The 22,892-nt window shown below is 41.0% G+C and overlaps 1 protein-coding gene across 1 annotated transcript in view; it reads left to right on the top strand.

The window, feature by feature from the left end:
- Window positions 1-1,025: 1,025 nt before the first annotated feature.
- The window catches only part of nphp4 (nephronophthisis 4), a gene marked incomplete at both ends in the record, with an annotated part of 904,050 nt that continues 882,183 nt past the window's right edge, over window positions 1,026-22,892 (top strand). Inside the window, 2 exons of the mRNA XM_084333446.1 lie at window positions 1,026-1,190; window positions 3,046-3,192. Coding sequence (XP_084189572.1) covers window positions 1,026-1,190; window positions 3,046-3,192 — 312 coding nt within the window. The remainder of the gene's footprint in view (window positions 1,191-3,045; window positions 3,193-22,892) is intronic.

Raw genomic sequence — 22,892 nt, forward strand, 5'->3', positions numbered from 1 at the left:
TTTTAATTAATTAATTAATTGGCCATACCTATTCCAAATGCGTTCCGCGGTACATACATTTGTGTATCTATTCAACAATTCTCTCAGAAGATCTCATTGTGCATCTTGAAACAGTACTGAACAAATAGACTAAACAACATAGATTGAAGCCTGCATTTCTCAACCAAGGTGCCTTCTACCGTTTTGCTGTGGAAAGAGACAATACAGAGACAATACAGACCCTCTCCCATTGGCCGGGGTGCACAGGCATCACCCACACTTTCACAATTTCCCCTCGTCTAGTTTTTTATTATTATTTATTTTCAATTTATGTTTGAAATAAATAAACGCATTCATTCAAGATATCTGGCCTCGCGCGGATCTCACAGCTGTGCCCGCACAGTGCAATACTCCAATTCAGCCATTGGCAATTCAGCCTTGGGTGGGTGGCGCTGCTGAGCGGCCGTCAGAGCGCGGCTCTGAGAGCGCCGCTGGCTCTGCGGCTCTGCAGCTGCATACTATTGCCCCTGGGACAAAACGGTTGAAATGTGGCTATCCCATCGCTAGATGGCGGTACTCAATTTGACCGGTATACCGTATTTAGCCCCCCCGCGCGTCCCAAAGAGCAATAGCATAGCAACGTGGACACTACCATAGCAACTGATGCTAAGCACTGGGATAAACCAAAACGACAGGGGTCATAGTGTAATGGAAGAACATTATAAAGTAGAAGTAGTGTTTATATTGCATGTTGAAGTTAAATAAAGCATGATTCATCAAATTAATTTCTTAACTTAATGTGATGCAACGTATTTAATCGGTAAATACTCTCAATAAAACAATGTTTATATTTTTCTCCTACCCATTTACGGAATAACGACATCTGACCTGTCAATATGGCGGCCTCGGGTTTGAAACAGAATGTTGAGGAGAGCATGTTATGTTTACAGAAATTACAGTTACCCATGCCATAATTGTTTTGCACAACTTTTGCCAACTGCAACGTTACGCTAAATTCTACGCTAGATAAACAATAACAAAAGAAGATGCATTCAACGACAGACGACTGGAAAGGAGTGTTTGACAGAACCAGAGTGATTCCCCCGCACAGTCAGACTGTTCGGCTCGCGCAGGAGTCCCATCTCTCTCAGTCTAACGGCGTCCAACTGACCATGAACCGTGTGGTTGCCGGACCTCACCTCCAGCAGCAGGTGAATGTGTGTTAACAATGGTATTTTTTGTTGTAGCCAAACTAGCCATACCAAAGTTATTTTGAAAGAATCCTACCGTAGTAACTGTTAGTTTGGTGTTGTCATCCATAGTGTAATTCATTATGAATTGAAAATGGGGGACCCTGATGTAAACAAGACACACGTCTTTCTCTGGTCTGCATCCCCTTAACAATTGTGTGTATTGAGCCGTACTGTGTATTGTACCCATTCTGCAATCTGTTAAATAAAGTTTTCATTCATTCATTCATTCATATTCATTCATTCATGTCCAGCTGTAATGCGTATGATACAATTTTATTAGTCCAGTGGCTCTCAATACTTATTAAACGTCAAGGATCCACAAATTGACAAGTACTAATAGGCCATGGACCCCCATTTCCTAAGATTTTGTCCCAGGGATCCCCATCTGAGAAGAATATGATTTAGTTGAGAATTGCATGCTTGTCTGTAGGTGTGTGGAGATAACAGAGTGAAACCTATTGATTGATTGAAAACTTAAACTTTATTAACAGATTGCAGAATGGGTACAGTACAGTACAGCTCAATACATACAATTGTAAGGGGATGCAGACCAGAGAAAGACTTTCGTCTTGTTTACATCAGGGTCCCCCATTTTCAATTCATCATAACATATGACATACACGACATACAGATAGACAGTACTGCTTCATCTATACATTTATGACATACCAGATTAGCAAATACAGTACTGTTTGTGATACAACAATAGTCTAGAAAAGAGAGTATATACATTTGACGTAGAAACTGTACATTAGAGGAGGTTGGGTAGGTGGGGTGGGGGGGGACTGTACATTGGAGGTGGTTGGGTGGGTGGGTGGGTGGGTGGGTGGGTGGGGGGTTGGGTAGGAGGGGTGGGTGGGGGACACTACAACTGTACAAGCAAAACTGTACATTGGAATTTTGACAACCATACAAGTTGGTCATTTACTGTACATTGGAGGGGGTTGGGTTAGGACATTTACAGGGGCCAGTTTCGAATTGCAGTCTCCAATTGGTGTTCTTTGAGACTGGTTTTGAAAGTGGGTAGTGATTCACATTCCTTTACAGCTTTGGGTAGGGCGTTCTACATTGATGTGGCATAATTGCGAAACGTGTTTAGTCCCTTGTTTGAGCCGAATCTGGGTTTAACATGATTTGTGGAGCTACCTCTGGTGTTGTGATGTGATTGTGGTATTCACTGACCTTTGGGAAGTATTTTGACATGTACATGGGTACCTTGGTCGTGTAGTCGTGTATCTTGTAGACCAGGCCCATTGCAAGTTGCTGTACTCTGTCGTCTACTCTAAGCCATCCTAGGTTGTCAAAGTGGGCAGGGTTCTAGGAGTTCTAGGAGTAAGGTCAAGCAGTAGACTGACCAGTTTGTTTTGAGATGTTTGTAATTTTGTTTTTAGCGCCTTTGAGGTGCTTTGGTACCATGAGGTGCAAGCATAGTCATAGTACCCTTGAATGAGTGCTCCTGCCAGAGTCTTCAGGGTATTCTTGTTTACCAGAGAGGAGATCCGGTACAAGAAGCGAGTTCGTTGGTTGACTTTTTTTTATTACCTTGGATGCCATTTTGTCACAGAATAGCCATTTGTATATTATTTCATTGTGCTAACCTCTATAGTGCAGAAATTATTAGTGAAATTAATTAAACTATTCCACGTTTTTGCTGTTGTTGTTGGTTGTAAATCAGACCCCACTTTGAGAACCAATGACGTAGGCTAGGTTAGAAACTACTAGCTCCGACTAACTTACTCCAGTTAGAACTGGCAAACTGCTGGCCATGCCATTGTGACTTTTTAAAACTATTTGTTTTCTTGTTTTCTTCTAGACACAGGAGTCCCCAGAGGGAGAACAGATTGTCACCTACCAGCTGCGGGTGACACTGTTTGACAGGGGTCACCAGCACTTCTTTGGGAAAACATGGCAGACCTCACCCCAGAGGATGAAGAGCAACCACAAGATTCCTTTCAATGAGGTACATTATAAACAGATTTCCACTTGAAACACAGCAGGCAGACCATACATCATGCACAACCCATGATAATCCTTACACATATCTCTTCTGAATGGCACTGTTTTGATACTCCTGTGCGTGAGTATGTCCAGTCCCACACAGCGCCAGGTTAACTTTGATATGGATGAAGAAGAAGTCTTTAATTGTCATGCAGATTAACACACACATACAAGATGGGCGACCCACAGGAAAACACACACACACATGCACTGAGTCGCCGATGAAATGTCTCTCTGCACTTTTCCCATCCCCCCCCCCCCCCCCCCCCCCCCAAGGGCAGACATGGGCTGCGGGGTGTGGTATATGGATGTAATGTATTGGATCAGATTCAATTAATTGTGATTTGCTTCTGGGGGGGTGTATTGTATTTTCCTTAACATTATATATTTTTTTTTAAAGATTTATTTTTTGGCGTTTTATTGCTTTATTGCTACTGGGCAGTCCAGTAGGGAGAGACAGAGGAGGAATGGGAGACAGAGTGGGGGGAAGACATTCGGCAAATAACGACGGGTTTGGGAGTCGAACCCGGGTCGGCCGTGTCGCGGCTGAGCGCGCTATGTGGTTCGCCACTGGGGCGCCCCTTCCTTAACATTCTTGACGAGGTATAGGCGTATGTTGCAAAATGCTTCATATCACAGCCGGGCAAATGAACATAGACTGAAATGAACTTTAGATCTCCTGGGCAACAGTATGTCATGTCATTTTATTTTCCTTACTCGGAAGCATTTAATATTGTATTACCTAAGTCAAGTTAGACCGCACTCTCAATAATTGCCACTGGGTGCTGCAATCCCGAAGATTTAAGTAGAAGAAAGCAGGAAGCCGGACCAGCACTCTCAGGTTTCAACAAGTTTTAATCGCAGCCGAATACAATCATGTTTCGGAACAGGTGTTCCTTCGTCAGTGTTAATGGCTAGCAATGTTCGCTTGTAAAGATGGTGGCTATGTACAAGGTGGACATTATAATGTCCTTCCTACGGTCAAAGTTGACCAGCAATCCCAGGTACACCTGCATTGATGTCACTTCCTGCCCACCTTGTACATAGCCACCATCTTTACAAGCGAACATTGCTAGCCATTAACACTGACGAAGGAACACCTGTTCCGAAACATGTTTGTATTCGGCTGCGATTAAAACTTGTTGAAACCTGAGAGTGCATATTGTATTACCTAAACATAGTGATTCAAAGTGACCGATGGGGAAGAAACCTATATTTTGAGCATGATGGCTAAGGTGCACGCAGAGTGATTGATTGAAAACTTTATTAACAGATTGCAGAATGGGTACAATACAGTACGGCTCAATACAAACAATTGTTAAGAGGGTGCAGACCAGAAAAAGACTTTCGTCTTGTTTACATCAGGGTCCCCCATTTTCAATTCATCAAGACATTTATGACATACATGACATAGAATAGAATAGACTTTTAATTGTCATTGCACACAAAGTATACAACGAAATTTCAGGGGAGCTCCCACATGACCGTAGTACAACATACATGTAACACATAACATAACACTGTACATATAACAGAAATATTTTAAATTGCATGATGAGCGGTAAACATAATAGTTCAAGTCCAGGTAAGGTGCACGTGAGGGGACAGTCAATGAGAGTTTAGCAGTCTGACTGCTTTGGGGGAAAAATCTCTTCATAAATCTTGAGCTCATAGCATTTATGGACCGGTATCTCCTCCCTGAGGGAAGGAGCTGAAAGAGGTGATGTGCTGGGTGAGACTGGTTTGACGATACACTTGGACATACAGATATACAGTACTGTTTCATCACGACATTTATGACATACAAGACATACACAATATACAGTACTGTTTATGAGAAAGAGAACATGAAAAAAATATATGGGTGGGTGGGTGGGACATTTAATTCCAGCCACCCGTAGGTGCTATTTGAGAGCGGTTTTGAAGGAGGGTAGGGATTCACATTATTTTACGGCTGTGGGTAGGGCGTTCCACATTGTTGTGGCATAATTGCGAAACGTGTTTAGTCCCTTGTTTGAGCCGAATCTGGGTTGAGTCACTTAAGAGGAAACACATTAGGGACGTAGAATAATTAGCTAGAGATGCTGACATCCTCTCTTATCTTGTTAAAATAAGGAAATGCCCATGTGAAATGCGTATTATAAGGTGAGAAATCTAGTGATCTATGCACAAAATCTAAAAAGATTTCTAGTGCAAACCTAGCCCCTTTCGGGACTGTGATGCACAGAGCGAATACATAAATGCTAATAAACATTTAAAAGAATTTTTATAAACTGGTCAACATGGCTCAAACCAGCTTTATTTCCGGCTGTGGATGCCTGATGCGCCTGCGCTGTCTGATCACAGCGCAGGCGCATCAGGCATCCACAGCTGGAAATAAAGCCGTGTTGACCAGTTTATAAGAAATATTTAAAATGTTTATTAGCAACACAGAGCTTTCAAAACCTAGCGTTTGTCTGTCCGAAACCCTCGTGCAACGGTAAGTACCTTTGAAATGTCTTTGCGATACTTGTACGAGGAGCGTTTTGATAGAGAAAAGCGAGACAGACTTAATTGTAGGATTTTTACATGATGGCATAAGGGACTGTGTATTCACTCGGTGCATCAAACCAGAACGAAACCCATTCCATGTTGGTGGAAAAGCGGTAAATACACAGCAGACACTAATCTTCAGAGTAAAGCCATGTTCACCTTCACATTGCAGTGGAACAGTTGCTTTGTATTGTACAATGACGTACCACTAGAGCACACAATGAAAAATACAAAAAACACAGGAAAGAAATCACACCACCACTATTTTGAAATGGACATGAGGCAACAATATAGGCTAATATATTATTTTATCAAACAGGCACATTTGTATCTTAACTCATTCAGCGTCGGAGGGCGCTGTGTACTGTGTGGTTGAAAGGCCAGCGTTCTAAAGTATAGGAATACGTGGCAGTGTTTGCAGGGCTATAACTATATTATATATTATAGCTATGGATACAATACTATTGCCCATTTGACATCGAGTATCTATCGTTCAATATGTGAAAAAGAAATATTTCTTTCATCCATACATTCCCGTTTTATACCATGGTGAATATAAGTATGGTTTTAGTAATTCATGGGAGGCTGGTAATAGCCCCCAACGTGTATTATACTAAATGCATTGGCGGTCCGTCCCTACACACACGCTACAATAAAAAAATCAAATGCATATGATAGGTATTATGTTCCATCATGAATGCATGAAAGGGTGGGGGGGGGGGGGCGCGTTTTCTTATGCTTTGATCGTCACCAACTAGGGATGGGTACCGAACTTTACCGTACTTTTTAGGTACCGAACCGAAACACGTCGGTACTACCGAGTATCGAATCAAGTGAGATACAGATTTTTTTTTTTTTTTTTTTTTTTACTTTTTTCTTTTCATGTCAACGTTCACACGCACAATATATGCTTACCTAGGATTTGACTTGATTCAACAACAAAGCAGTCGGAGCAATGGCAAGCCGAAAACTGTCGAAGTTGTAGTTATTTGAAGTTTGGATTTTTTTTCTTTTTACGACTGAGGTAGGTAAATTAAATTTCTTGGGTTTGGCGCTCAAGCGTCGGCGAGTTAACCCGAGATATCTCGGGTCTGGCCCCGAATGTGTTAATAAACAGTGTCTACAATTGCCTAAAGATTACTACATTTCCCAATCAGAAGCCGTGGATGAACAGAGAGTTCACTACTAAAGGCATGACACTTTTAGACACTTTTCGATCTGGTGACGCGGCTGCCTACTGTTCAGCCAGGGCTAACCTGAAGTACAGCCACAAGCTAAGTGTTGAAGAGCACTTCAACAACTCTGACCCCCGAAACATGTGGCAGGCCATCACGGACTATAAACCCACCAACAACTCCCCCAACCACTGCCTGCCCTCCCTGCTAACCTCCAACCCCCTACTCTCTCCCCCACGACGAGTGTACTGCACTGAGCAGGACTAATGCACATAGTAACTTCCGCCCTGTTGCACTCACCCCCATTATCATGAAGTGCTTCGAGAGGCTGGTCCTGACTCATCTCAAATCTGGCCTTTCATCCACACTGGGCCGACACCAATTCGCCTACAGTGAGAACAGGAGCACGGAGGATGCTATCTCCTCAGCACTACATTCCGCCCTCTCCCACCTGGATGAGAGCAATACCCATGTAAAAATGCTGTTCATTGACTTCAGCTCAGCATTCAACACCATCATCCCCTCCCCTCCAGCGCGGGACGCGCGCACGTCACAGCACTTTGCGCTCGTCTGCCGGCTCCGGGCTGCATTTTTTTTAGCCGCCTTTTGATCACCACCACACTCAACCTATTATTGAGTACCGCTGAATTATTGCGGTACACACATTACAAAAACTTTTGTAAAACACAAATTTTCCGTGGGATTTTTTTTTTATAAACCTTGGACCTGTAGGCTAGACTATAAGACTTCAGGCTATGGAACCGTTATGTTTTCCAGCTCCTACCTCTCAGCTGGAACCCAAAAACAGGCATCTGGCAACGAGTCAACACAAAAGTAAGGAGCAAATATTTTATTTCAGTGTGTTAAAACCACTACATTAGCACTCAAAGTGAAGAAACTTCAGAATGTTACCTTTCAAAAGAGACCAGACTCATGCATGTGCTATAAGTATAAAGTATAATAAATTGCAAATTACTTTGGGTATGCAATCGACAGGCGTTTTTTGCTAAATGTGCCCGACTGTTAAATTATATATATACAGTATATATAAGCATAAAACAGGGTAGATGTGAATCAGACTATCCAGGCAAAAAAAAAGCCCAGTTTAAAAGCAAAAGCTAAAAGGCCTGGGTAAACAGGTATGTTTTTAACCTGGATTTAAAGGCAGACGGGGAGGAAGCGCACCATTCCACAGCTTTGGGACAGCAACTGCAAAGGCACTTAGTCTTCAGCCTACATGGAGGGACCACCAGAAGGGAGTGACTGGAGGACCTAAGCGAGGTTCTAGGAGCAATGTGGGGGAGAGGAGATCCATTAAATAAGAGCAACGTTAGGGAGATCAAAGAATCATAATTAGCCAGAGATGCCGTCGTGACACGACAGGACAGGAGGCAATACTTCTTTTTAATCCATGATACCTTGCAGTGGCATGGCTGGCCCCAGTGGTAATCCAACACCTTGCCTGTGACATGGTCTACGCATTAGGCTAGGCAGGACCACAGAGTGAAACCTATCAACACAGAGTGGGCTTGGTTTTGGCAGAGATCAGTATGTTGCATGTTTCTATGGTGTTTCTATGGTGAGGCAGGTTGAGGCTTGAATCAGCATAATGCATCAAGCGAAGAAAATGGCTGCAACCGTTTGTTAACTATACTTTGTTACAGTACAGGGGTGACAGTGGTTGACGAGGTAGAGCAGTCGTCTGGTTCCCGGTTAGATTCTGGCTCCTCCCGGAGAGTGTCGAAGTGTCCTTGAGCAAGATACTTAACCCCCTAACTGCTCCCGATGAGCAGGTTGGCACCTTAGATGGTTGCCTCTGCCGGTGTTGTGTGAGTGAATGGGTGAATGTGAGGCAGGGTTCGAAATGAATGGGGGCTTGGGGCAAAATGCCCTAGAAAATTTACCAAATGCCCTCGAAAATCAGTTAAGGGGGTCAAGAAAAGCCCCCGACAGTTTACTAATTATATATATAATTATATATATGCTCTACAGTGCGAGCATTTTTTTTTAAACAATGTTTTTATTGTACATTTTTTCTTTTACACAAACATACATATATACAAACGGCACATGACAAAAATAAAAAAGACACCCTTCAATCCCCTCCCTTCCCTAATTACAACACAATTGACCTTTCCGCAGACATATTACCATAGAAACAATTATTCTTAATGCTTAATTGTTAATCGTTAAAGGGGAACTATTTTATAAATGGCCTTCCTCAGTGTCCAGTACCGTCCCCCAGCTATGTGGATTCATATCTACAGGCTCCACGTCTCCGACTCTCAATGTCCAAGATTCCACAGTGCGAGCATTTCCCTCGTATTTGCCCCTAATAATATGTGTGTGTGCGAACCGGAAAAATCATTTACTCGCAGTGTGCGAGACGAGTGAAGATTACAAAACAGCTCAGCTGTTAATAGTTCAGAAACTGGACTGAAATTCCGTTTTTGGGTTGAACGTTTGTTGCAAGGAGGGAGGGAGGCGGGGACCGCTGCGTGTTACAGGTACTTGAGAGGTGCGAACGCAGACAGACGGAGAGCTCTGCTTTCATCAAGCATGCATAGTGTAACATTAAGTTACACTGCTTTTTTTTTAAATTTTTTTTTATTGATCTTTTTCCCCCTCCTTTTTCCTCCGATTTTCTCCCATCCCAATGTTAGTCGTTATGCCAATTCCCAATCCCCTTCCTGGTCGCTGCGCACTTACCCCCCACAGTCGGTCTGGGAGAGTGGAGGCTACCACGTGCTTCCTCCGACACACGTCCAGCCAATCAACCGCTTCTTTTCACCTGGCAGCGCGGATTCTCACTGAGAGGGCGTAGCGTGTGGAAGGATCACACTATCCCACTTAGATCCTATCCACGCTTAGCAGGCGCCCCGACCGAACTGTAGGAGTCGCTGTTTACAACGACCCGGACCCACCCCGCCAGCTTCTCCCACCCTCTAATACTGCCAATTGTATTAGTGTGAACGGCCAGCCAAGCTGGTGACAACCCCGGAGCTGTGAGCTGGATTCGAACAGGCGAATCCAGTTACACTGCTATCTTAACGTTAGCAAGCTAAGCATCTGCATAGCGCGACCTGTGTAACGTTAAGTAACTTGTGTTCCGCGGGGAAAGACCGTTCCATTTGTAACACAACTTCAAAGAATAACATCCAAATCCGATCCCGACGCGCATTTCCTTTATTCCACAGCGCTGAGCGCGCAACGTATTTCATTGATACTCTGTTTGAGGTGGATGTTGTTGAGTGTGTGGGGTTTTTCATGTATCAATTTGAAACAAGCCTCTTGACTGTTGGAATTAGGGATGTTAAAAATAGCTAATAATATTATTCAATATTGGACATTGATTAATCCAGAGGCAACCGGCTATTCGTCTGCTATTTGTAGATATATCAAGACAACAACACAACTTGCCCTAGTCAGGAACAATCATATTTAATCTATTTAGATAGATTATGTATGTATTATTTACAGATAATTGAAGGTACCTCAAAACATGAAACCAAGCCATGTCACACATCGTGTGTGTGTGTGTTACTTGAACGATTTTCACTGTGCTCCTAAATTTCTTTGTGTGCTCCTAAATTTTTATTTATTAACATTTTATTTAGGAGCACATGTGCTCCTTGGGAAAAAGGTTAGCGTAGAGCCCTATATATGGAGACATTAACATTACGTTATCAAACATAGTGAGGGATTTGGGGTGCTTTTTCAATGTATGTGATGTATAGATTGGGGGAAGATGGTAGCATCTAACGGTGCCAGGTCAGAGAGGGCAGAAATGTGTTTGGCTTAGCAGAGGTTGGTTCAGAGCGAGTGAGCACCACACTGAGCAGGGTGTTTTGTTTTGCTGAAGACACAACACTGATAGCGAGTGTACTGTAGGCCCAGAGCGAGGGAGAGGGGTGACCTCTTTAATGCAACAGTGAATGAAACGTTTAATGGTGTGAAAGGTTATTAACGCAGTTGTCATGACAACACGGCACATGACAACCAGAAAGGGGTGGGCTATCGTTGCTACGGCGAGGATCTATAAGTCGAACGGTGTTTCCGGGTGTAGGGCAGACTAGAATCTGACCAAGAGCGAGTAGGACTGAGATCACACAGAAGACACTCTCTCCTCTCATTGAGAGGGGGGGGGGGGGGGGGGGAAGAATGCCACATCATCACTAGCTTCGGCTAACGCGAGGAGGGTTAGGCTAAAGACCAGGCCTGAACACTATTGGACTGAATAACAAAAGGACGATAGACGAACACACCGAAAGATCATTAGAATAGACTCTTCAAGGACGATACAATTTGATAACATCTGATAACATCTGATTATGAGGTTCTGTTTATAGCAATAAAACAACGCTTTTCCTTATAAGGTATTCCACGGTGTCGAAGTGTCGAATTCTTACGGAGGTGGAGAATTATTATGGTTTATGGATTGCACTAACGGGGGAGATAGGATCTTATCAGCCAGTGTCGTAGACGTCAGGACCATTAAAAGTACACAACGCAGAGGAATTGGATGGAGAGCCAAACAGACGAAGACGTGATACTGGCCAGTTTGATCAGGATCTTACAATAGGGACGAAGACTGTAAAAAAAAGTGTCAACAATGTTTTATAATCTTTGTTAATTTTCATCATAAAAATTCTGTGCCCCCGAAATACAAAAAAAAGCCCCCGAAAATCAATTAAGGAGGGCAAAAAAAGCCCTGGAAAGAAAATGTTAATTTCTAACCCTGATGTGAGGGCCTGAGGCATAAGTTGTAAAGTACTTTGGTTAAAAGCATGTGCAGTGCAGTCCATTTACAGTACTTCTTATTCTGTATTGCTATTGACACCTGGTACATCCACCATGCTAGCTAACAAAAACACATTGTTTACTAACTTTAACATCAAGTCAAGTCAAGAGTTTCATATGTCACGGCATACAAGTATATAGTGAAATGCGGGGGGTCTTGCCCGCAACAATTGTGCAATAATACAATAATAAGAATAGGATGAGAATAAGACATTTGTGCAATAATACAAGTAATAAGAATAAGACATGTACATAAAGTTTACAAAAAGCATGGTAAGACATGCTAAGGTCCTGCGATAGTGCAATACACTGTTAGCTACGGATGAGGCACTGGGTCTTATGTACACTACTATAGCATTGTATAGTAGTGTACATAAGACCCAGTGCCTTACAATCTACAGTTATACTATGTGTCTTTATGCTAGCTTGCTATATCCATCTGTTTACTATACAAGAACCACTCCCGTTCTTGTTTTTAAAGTGACCTTTCATTGTGTAAAGTGACCGTTGAGTGTGAGCGTGTGCAGCATGTGTGTGTGTGTTCATGCTAAAGTGACTGCTAGTGTGTGAGCGTATACAGTGTGTGTGTGCTCATGTGTGCTTGTGTGTGGAGAGTTCAGTGATCAAGACTCTGATGGCCTGGGGGAAGAAGCTGAGCCGAAGTCTCTCTGTCCTAGTTGCTGGTGTTCGCAGGCGTTTGCCTGACCGCAGCAGCTTGAACATGCTGTTGTTGGGGTGGTGAGGGTCTTTCATTATTCTGCAGGCTCTGGATTTGCACCTCTTGTTATAGAAGACCTGCAGGGGTGGTAGTGCAATACCCGTAGTACGCTCAGCTGAGCGCACCACTCTCTGTAGGGCCTTCTGTGCCGTCCTTAAAATTATAATTAATTTTTTATTTTTGCAACAAGCACATGGAGATTCCTCATTAACTCCTCTCTGTGTTGAATACAACTGGCTGGTTTTATAAAGCCTCAAATGACAGCTTACAATATTTCATAAAAGTGTTTAGTTTGTCTAAGATTTAAAAAGGTTTAAACTTTACAGTACTGACAATTCTCGATAGTATTTTTAGTTTTACATGTGTTTGATAAGACACCCAATCAGCAGCAGTGTCCCGACCCATATACAAACATGTCTTAATAAAACGTGCTTAATTAAGTTGAATTCTGCCTTTGTCTCTATTAACTACATATAAATATGTATATAATTGTTAATTTGTTTGCTTTGTAGACGAAGGTTGCAACATAATTATGTAATGTAATGTCGTTGGCTGTGTAACGGAGAGCAGCCGCCCAGGCAGTGCAGCTCCCGACTCATTATTAATTTAATTAATGAATCCAATCCACTTTATTTATCGAGCACATTTAAAAACAACAAAGTTGACCAAAGTGCTGTACAAGTCCCACAACATAAGATAATAATAAAAAAAATGTAATATATATTATATTTCTTTTTATCTCGAAGCTTCGAATTAAAATAGAATCTCGGCCCCCGAAGCTTCGACGGCCAAAAAAAGCTTCGAAGGTCAGCCCTAACTTATTGCATAGAATTAGCCACTTAGGTCTCTCCAAGAATCCACAGTGCAACGTGCACAGAGCCTTGTTCTTCTGCGGTCAGAGGCAGCTGGCTGTAATGTGGATGCCTTCTATTCTAGCTATGGCCGTCCTACCATAGAATTGCACTGGCAACCAACTAACATTAATGCAGCTAGCAACATCCCGGCGATATGGCAGTCCTTACAGTCAATGTTCAATGCAATACCCCAGGGCAGTGGTATGGTTTTGCCAAAGACACAGGGGGCTAGTGGCTAGAAGGCATCCACATGTGATGTGCATGTGATGAAAGTATTGGTTTCAGTACAGCCTCTTTTGCTGAGTATTTAGGGGCCCAAACAGCACTGAGTGCCGATAGTAAAGATATTATTGGTATAGATACGATAGTGCATCTATACTGTTTGGAGAGTACAGCTACTATTATTATAGATAATATAAATACTATTGATATAGCTAGTGCAGATATCATTGGTATAGATTCAGATTCAGAGTTTTAATTGCCACATGGAAGGAATACAATCATAGAGTTTTCATACAAAATCATAAATACCATACCATGGGCAAAAGGAGCAGGAAGAAGAATAATTCTTATAGTTACCTGCCCCCTATTCCTAAACTAAACAAGTATTACTTGGTCTTGATGGTCGGCGTACAACCTAATTTACACAAAATAATAATTTATACCATATACAAAGAAACAAACAATCCACAGATTAAACAAGAACATTTTAATAATAATAATAAAGAAGAAAAGAAAAAGAAAAATCTCACTATTCAGATCATATTTGACTTTCATACTGACTAAATATTTTTTCTTTATAATTCTTTTTGAATTGACAAACACTATAACATCCCTTAAGCTAGCTATGGAGATAATTCCACAACTTTACACCAATAATTGAAGGACACATCTGTTTAAGTGTGGTACGTGCAAACTGATGTTTAAAATTTAATTTCCTCCTACTAAACTCACTTTCTAAATGAAAAATATTTTGTAATTTTTCTGGCAGTGTCTTCTTGCCCTAAACACAATGAACATTGTTTGAAACTTAACCATGTCTTCAAGTTTAATTATTCTAGATTTAATAAATAGTATGTTTGTGTGTTCTCGATAATTCACTTCATGTGTGATTCTTACAGCTCTCTTCTGTAGTATATATAATGGTTTTATATTGGTCCCATAAGTATTCCCCCATACTTCAACACAATAACTGAGATAAGGTGAGATGAGTGAACAGTAGAGTGTTGAATGAATGAATGAATGAAAACTTTATTTAACAGATTGCAGAATGGGAACAATACAGTACGGCTCAATACATACACAATTGTTAAGGGGATGCAGACCTGAGAAAGACGTTTGTCTTGTTTCCATCAGGGTCCCCCATTTTCAATTCATATAGACATTTATGACATACACAACATACATGACATTTATGGCATAGGGACATATAGGTATTTAGTACTGATACATTTGTGACATAAACGGTATTCCAATATACAGTACTGTTACCCCTAGATCCTGACAGAGTATATACATATGATGGGGAGGGGACTGTACATTAGGGGGGGGTGGGTGGGTGGGAGAGAAATATACATACAGCGGGGAGGGAATATATACATGCGGTGGGGAGGAGACTGTCTATTAGGAGGTGGTGGGGGTTTTGGGCATTTACGGTGGCCAGTTTCGAATTGCAGCCTCCCGTAGGTGCTCTTTAAGAGCGGTTTTGAATGTGGGCAGGGATTCACATTCCTTTACAGCTTTGGGTAGGGCGTTCCACATTGTTGTGGCATAATTGCGAAACGTGTTTAGTCCCTTGTTTGAGCCGAATCTGGGTTTAACATGATTTGTTGAGCTTCCTCTGGTGTAGTGGTTGTGGTATTCACTGACCTTTGTGAAGTATTTTGACATGTACATGGGCACCCTGGTCGTATAGTGTATCTTGTAGACCAGGCCCATTGCAAGTTGCTGTACTCTGTCGTCTACTCTAAGCCATCCTAGGTTGTCAAAGTGGGCAGGGGTGAGGTGGGTTCTGGGGTTCAGGTCAAGTAGTAGTCTGACCAGTTTGTTTTGTGATGTTTGTAATTTTGTTTTAAGCGCCTTTGAGGTGCTTTGGTACCATGAGGTGCACGCATAGTCATAGTACCCTTGAATGAGTGCTCCTGCCAGAGTCTTCAGGGTATTCTTGTTTACCAGAGAGGAGATCCGGTACAGGAATCTAGTTCGTTGGTTGACTTTTTTTTATTACATTGGATGCCATTTTGTCACAGGAAAGATTTGCCTCATTGCCTCATACTCTAACACATCCTTTCCTTTATTCATAACACAAATACTCTTGGACATCTTTTTTTTAACATGTGCTATGTGAGATTTCCATGTTAATTTATCAACTATAACTATAAAAAACGAAATTCAGTAACTCTCTATATCAACTCCATCTATGGACAGTACTATATTTTCATCTCGTTTTCGATTGCCAAAAATCATAATTTTTTTTTTTAGATTCAGTGATGGCTTATTTACATCAAACAATTTTTTTTTAGCTTTGTCATTTCATACACAATCTATTCAGCTAGTTCCTTTAAATTATTTCCAGAGCAAAATAAATTGTTATCATCAGCAAACAAGACAAACTGTAATAGTTTTGAAACATCACAAATATCATTAATATATAAAAGAAAGAGTTTAGGCCCCAAAACCAAACCTTGTGGTACCACACATTCAATTTTCATGAGCTCAGATTTAACATCGGCCAACTGTACATATTATTGCCTATTGTGGAGATAACTACTCAACCATTCAAGAACCATTCCTCTCACACCATATGAATGTAATTTAGAAATTAAAATATTATGATCTAAGGCAGTGGTTCCCAACCTTTTTTGAGTACTGTACCCCCAAAGCATTTCAAGCCACCCCCTACTACGCAATCAATCGTGGTGATCCCCAGGATATATAATTAATAGTCTATATATTGTGGCAGACCGGCTGTGTGTGTGTGTGTGTAATGTGTGTGTGTGAGTGAGTGAGTGGATGACCTGGATAAAGTCACATGGTCACACAGGTTGGCAGTTTATTGAAGTAAAGTTTTAGTTCTGAGGTCTGACATCATCACCTTATTCCCATTTTAACATTAGGTTAACAAAGCACTGAAGGCTCAAAACTAAGATAACAAGATAAGATGAGATGAGATACGATATGATATGATACAATCAGATGAAATATTCCTTTATTGATCCCCTTGGGTAAATGTGGGTGTCATAGCAGCATGGGGGAGGGGAGGTATAGGTATGGGCAGGGTAATAGCAGAAAGACATAAATATAATAATAACTTTTTTTTTTTTTATATAGGCAATAGAATTAGATCTGAATATAAAAAGATGTAAATGGGATGGTTTCATGCTATTATTCGAAAGCATGTCACCACAGAGGAAACACATTGGCTGTGGTTGCTCTGTAGTTGTGACAGTAAATCCAGAGAGCACATAATGTTCACCAAACTGACGATTCTTCACTTTCTCCGTTTTCTTTTTCTTCTGAATGGGTTCTCCTGATTCAGCAGTATCACCTGTGCTGTTGTTGTTGGATGAACCAGCTCGACTCAGCCATTGATCCATAATGTTAACAGACATTTTGAAAGAGGCTTGATATTTTGCTAACTAGCTACACTACAATGATGATGCTCGGTGTAACACCTGACAGTCCGGTGGGAAGCTGAACGTTGCGCGATAGAACAAGTATAGCCAATAATAATATTATATCCATCAAATTATTACTTAATTTGAATTCCCCCAATTTTGGCATGCATTATTCTTTATTTGGGTACAGTTTTCCTGTACATACATTTTTAATTTATTTTTTTACAGTAGGAAAGCAGGAGGGCTATCGGTTCATAATTTCGAACAGTACTATTTCTCTTTTATGCTCAGGCCGTTGCTAAGATGGTTCAATAATGATTCTGACATACCATGGGTGAATATGGAGAAGCACATTGTATCTCCATATACACTCAAATATATCCTCTTTTCTGGTCTATCCCAAAGCTTTTGCCGTACTAAATTCGGCCCAATTATAGCACATTCAATTTACGTTTGGAAATATATTGCCGAAATGGGACAGTGGGACACAAAATGGCACCTAGATACCCCTATTTTTGATAACAACTTCTTACTGTTGGGAGGGAAACCAGCTACATTTCCCAATTGGAAAAGACAAGGTATTCACAAACTATCTGACATATACAGTGAATACGGTCTCAGATCCTTTCAAGAGCTCAAACAAATCTATAATGTCCCTATACACCCTTCTTTTTTTATTTACAGTTGCGCACTGCAATGCACACTTATGGTGTCCCATGGAATCAGCCTTTACCAGTTCATCCTTTAATGATTATAGTGAGTGGCATAAATGTTAAAAATGGTTTTGTTTCTGGGTTATATAATAAAATACAAGGAAAACTAAACAGAACTACAAGTAATACCACTGTCTGGAACATAGATTTAAAGGATTACAACGCCTGCATAAATTGGCAGAATGTATGGGATAATATTCCGTTAACCTCTCGTAATTATAATAATCAATTAACTCATTACAAACTGATACAAAGATTTTATCTGTCACCCAGGAAACTGTCAAATAAAATTTTTACAAAGTCCCCTATGTGCTTTATGTCCGCAAAAAGTCATAGGAACATACATACATATGATGTGGGAATGTCCAGGAGTACTAGCTTTTTGGGCCAAGGTTGCATTATTTCTCACTAATATAACGGAGATAAACATACCTTGTTTGCCAGACATTTTATTATTAAACGATGATTCATCTCTAAATATCACAACTGCAAGCAGGCAGGCTACACAGAATATGACTATACTGACGGACAATCTATATACTGAAAAGATACTTTTTTATGCCACTGTGGGAATTAATATGAAATGCTGATGTGAATGTCTCTTTCCTCTGAACTTGTTTTAAAAAAAAAAATAAAAGATTAAAATTAAAGTTGGTAATTTTCTTTCCTTTTCATGTACCCCTTGGGGACCACCCACGTACCCCTAGGGGTACGCATACCCCCGGTTGGGAAACACTGATCTAAGGTATCAAATGCCTTTTTTAAATAAAAAAACACCCCTATTCAGGGCTGTACGCTAAGCTTTTTCACTAGGGGCACAGAATCTTTTTTAGGGGCACTTTTAAATTTATTTTTTTACCATTATAGTGCAAAATATGTTCCTGCCGGCTGCCTCATTACTGTGGTCCTTTTATTTAACATTTAAGTGCTTTTGTTTTCAGGTTTGTATCTTTTATAATGAACCAACCAGGGGAGGAAATTAGGCCATTTTACTCGCCAAATGCAAGTATTTTTTATGTTTGGCGAGTGATTCATGAAGACCACTCACCACACTGGCGAGTAAAGAAAACAAAACAAAAAAATCATGAACTTTGGAAAATGCCTGTCAGAAATTTCAACTGGAATGCTGGAATAGCTGGGAGTTAACATGGCTAGCTAGTTAGCTGTAATGGATCATACATGACGTGGTGTGCTGTTAGTTATCTGAAAATAATGCTCTATACCAGGGGTTCCCAAACTTTTCAGGCCGGGACCCAGAAAATAAGGCGTCAGAGAGCCGCGGCCCAATGCACATCGTCAGGCTTTTTTTTTTATTCTTTTTTGCCAGGCGACCGATTTTTTAAGCCAAATATCACTTCAATCCTATTAAGTTAGTTCAAGTTAGTTATTCATTTATATGTGCTATTTAAGAGAGGGCTAACTTGTTGCAAAATAATAATGATAATAATAATAGCCTCATTAAAATACTATTGTTGCTTCAGTTGTTTTCAGCGTTTTATGTGCATAATCTGTTATCTAGTTTGAAATGTTCGTTGAAATAAGTAGATTTTTCGTTTTTGTTTATTTATTAAGTTAATATAAAACCATATAGTCACATTTTAGAATACAATAGAATAGAATTTTAGAATAAAACTAGAAACACTGTCCTGGCCTGCTTCTAAGTTCAGTGGCCTGACATTTTTATTTTTTTTTAATCATCTCGCGGCCCTCCCGTGGCTGCTCGCGGCCCACCTTTGGGTCGCGACCCCGACTTTGGGAACCACTGCTCTATACACGGGGCTAATTAACGTGAGCTAACGTTAGCCCTTTGACGAGTGGTTTGCATGGACAGTAACGTTAGCTACAGCTTCGTTAGCCTAGCTAACGTTAGCTACATATCTAGCAAGCTATAGACAAAGAAAGTTTAATGTGACTGATCTAGTGAGCTAGAATCAGAATATTCCACCCATAAATAGCTAATGTCAAATATAAATAATGCAATGGCCATACCAACCCGTTCGTTTGACGGGAGCTAGTTAACGTTAGCTAGTTAGCCAGCTAGCTAGTAGTACCAGTGAATCATGTTGCTAAAGATTTCGGTCGACTAACGTTAGCGAGATTGGCCTACGTTCCGTTACATATTCATAATCATGAGAAGGATAGGAGTCTGAGGCGGGATGTCGAAAGACGACGCTAAACATTTATTAATGTTAAACTGAACTCTGTTGACGTTGAGCTAGTGTGCTGACAGGAAAGTAACAAACAACATGGTCCGTGCGGAACCCTTATCCCCAACCCATAGTTCCGTCGGTGGTTTGATTGATTGATTGATTGAAAACTTTATTAACAGATTGCAGAATGGGTACAGTACAGTACAGCTCAATACACACAATTGTTAAGGGGATGCAGACCAGAGAAAGACTTTCGTCTTGTTTACATCAGGGTCCCCCATTTTCAATTCATCATAACATATATGACATACACGACATACAGATAGACAGTACTGCTACATACATTTATGACATACCAGATTTGCAAATACAGTACTGTTTGATCTTCCACAAAATATTTATTTTTGGCTGGTAAAAAAAATCATCTACCAGTTTGCTGGTAAGCCAAAAAGTTAGTTTCCTCCCCTGGAACCAACTGAAGTATTACCACAGCTGCAAACATTTCTTCTTTCATTGATAACAGTGTATTATTAACAGTGTTCATTAGGGATGATATCTAGCTATAGCTGGGCCAGCTTTCCATTACATAGTTTCACTGTGCGTCACGTTTTTTGTAGAGCTAAATCTATATTTTATATTATAGCTATGGATACAATACCATGGTCATTTGACAGTAACTATCTTCCGTTCAAGGTGCAAAAAAGAATAAAAAAATGTCATGCATACGTTCATGCATTATCCTGTGGTGAATATAAGTATAATTTCTGAATGATCCGGGCAAATTCCTCAGAGGCCGGCTACAGGGCGCAACGTGAATTCCACTAAAACCATTGGCATTTCGTCCCTGGACACGCTACTATTTAATAATTTTTGTATCTACTTTTTCTCCCCATTTTCAATTTTTCTCCCATCCCAATTTTGTATTATCCAATTCTACCCTCCCCTGTCTCGAACGTTGTTAGACCATGCCTCCCACTGGTCGGCTGCAATGTGGACGAAGCCTTGCATCATGTGTCCCCTCCGGTTCACGAGGAGGCAGCCGTCGCATCTTTTCACCTACACGGCGCAATCTCTCAGTGGCGAGGAGTAACGCGTGGGAGGCTCACGCTGCCCCCGATACTTCCTGATTCTGCTGTACAGGCGCACCAACCGACCTAACGTAACGTTGCTGTAATGAGCCTGCGCTATGGTAGCCTACAAGTGATAAAATAAATGGGGCAGCTAAGTGGCGCAGTGGGCAAGGTGCTCGCCACTAATGCAGGAGATGCTGGGTTCGAGCCCAGCTCTCGGCATTGCTACCAGCTTGGCTGGTCGTTCATACTAATACAATTGGCAGTATTAGGGGGTGGGAAGCTGGTGGGTGGGGATCGGATGTTGTGGACAGCAACTCCTACAGGTCGGTTGGTGCGCCTGCACAGCAGAATCAGGAAGCAACGGGGGCGGCGTGTCCCTCCCACGCAGACCCTCGCCGCTGAGAGATCACGCTGTGCAGGTGAAAAGATGCAACGGCTGCCTCCTCGTGTACCGGAGGGGACACGTGATGCAAGGCTTCGTCCACATTGCAGCCGGCTTGTGGGAGGCATGGCCTTACAATGTTCGAGACAGGGGAGGGTAGAATTGGACAATACGAAAATTGGGGATGGGAGGAAAAAAAAAATGGGGAGAAAAAGTAGGTAAAAAAAAAAAAAATCATCAAATAAATAAAACGTCCAACTCGCGCAACGACTCGTCAAAAATTTGCGCGCGTGCCGCACTAACACTAAACTTTTATGTCAAGTAGGGGGCCGCAAAATATCATCCAGCTGGCCGCAATTGGGCCGCGAGTTTGAGACCCCTGGTATAGATAGTACAGATCAGAGCCGTATAATGAGAGTTGCGACACGCTTTGATCTCGCCGCCAGGCGATCACATGGTTCACGTAGCTCCCTTAGTTCCAATTTGTTTTTGCACTGAGCGCTGTCGACTTGATTTCAGCGGGACAGAACGGCAGAACTACTACTGTTACAGCAATTTTTGGTACTTATTAACACAATGTGCATTGATCACTGTTGCGTTATATCATTTACATGTCTGCTACTTTAATATTTACATTATATTACTTTATATCATTAGGCGATGACGGCAATTTCGAACGTTACTATAGCTACTGATGACTATTATTTTACATTAGCCATATCACGGCAGTTGTTAAACACTCAAGCATAATTGTATTAATCAGCCCACATTACAGTTATATGTTGACAACACTTTATATTCAATATATATAATAGCATTTCAGGGCAGTGGCAGAGAGACAGCATTAGTCAGTTTTTCTGTGGACTGTCCCATAACCTAGGATAAGTTACAAAAAATATTAATGCATAGGCTAACGTTAAATACTGTAACATTTACAGTATGTATGCATTCATATTTTTCTTGTGCTTCAATGGTCATAAATACACACATCTTAATGCTATCTATAAGACATTCATACATGCACAAAGTGAATATGGAAATGCAGTGAATATCATACCTCAAGCTGTTTACTCTGCATTTCTTAGCATTTACATTTCATACTGTAACCATTGATGTATTATAAAAGCTCTTATAATACATCCATGACTAACTTAAACGCTGATCACACTGTATATATCTTAGCGTATTCATACTACTCGTTTCATACTGTTCATTCTGTTAATAATGTTCATACTGTATATCTTAGCACATTCATATACCTACCTTTACCGTTCATTCTATTTATATATCATACATAATATGCAAGTAAAATTACACTGCACCGCTTCTTTTGCACTTCTGGTTCAATGCTAAACTGGATTAAATGTATTTCGTTGTTTCAGTACTTGTAGTCTGTGCAAATGACAATACAGTTGAATCTAATCTAATCTAAATATCAATCATGCCAGAAACCACTCAATTAAGCCAAGAAAGAAGTTTGGTCAACAGTAGAAAAAATACAAGGCAAGCAATTGCATTCCACACATTTCTTTTTTTTTGATCCACTTTTTCTCCCATTTTCTATTTTTCTCCCATCCCAATTTCGTATCATCCAATTCAACCCTCCCCTGTCACGAACGCTGTTTCTTGCCTCCCACAAGCCGGCTGC

This window comes from Notolepis coatsorum (genome assembly GCF_963971535.1).
Source record: "Notolepis coatsorum genome assembly, chromosome: 17".
Taxonomy (NCBI): domain Eukaryota; kingdom Metazoa; phylum Chordata; class Actinopteri; order Aulopiformes; family Paralepididae; genus Notolepis; species Notolepis coatsorum.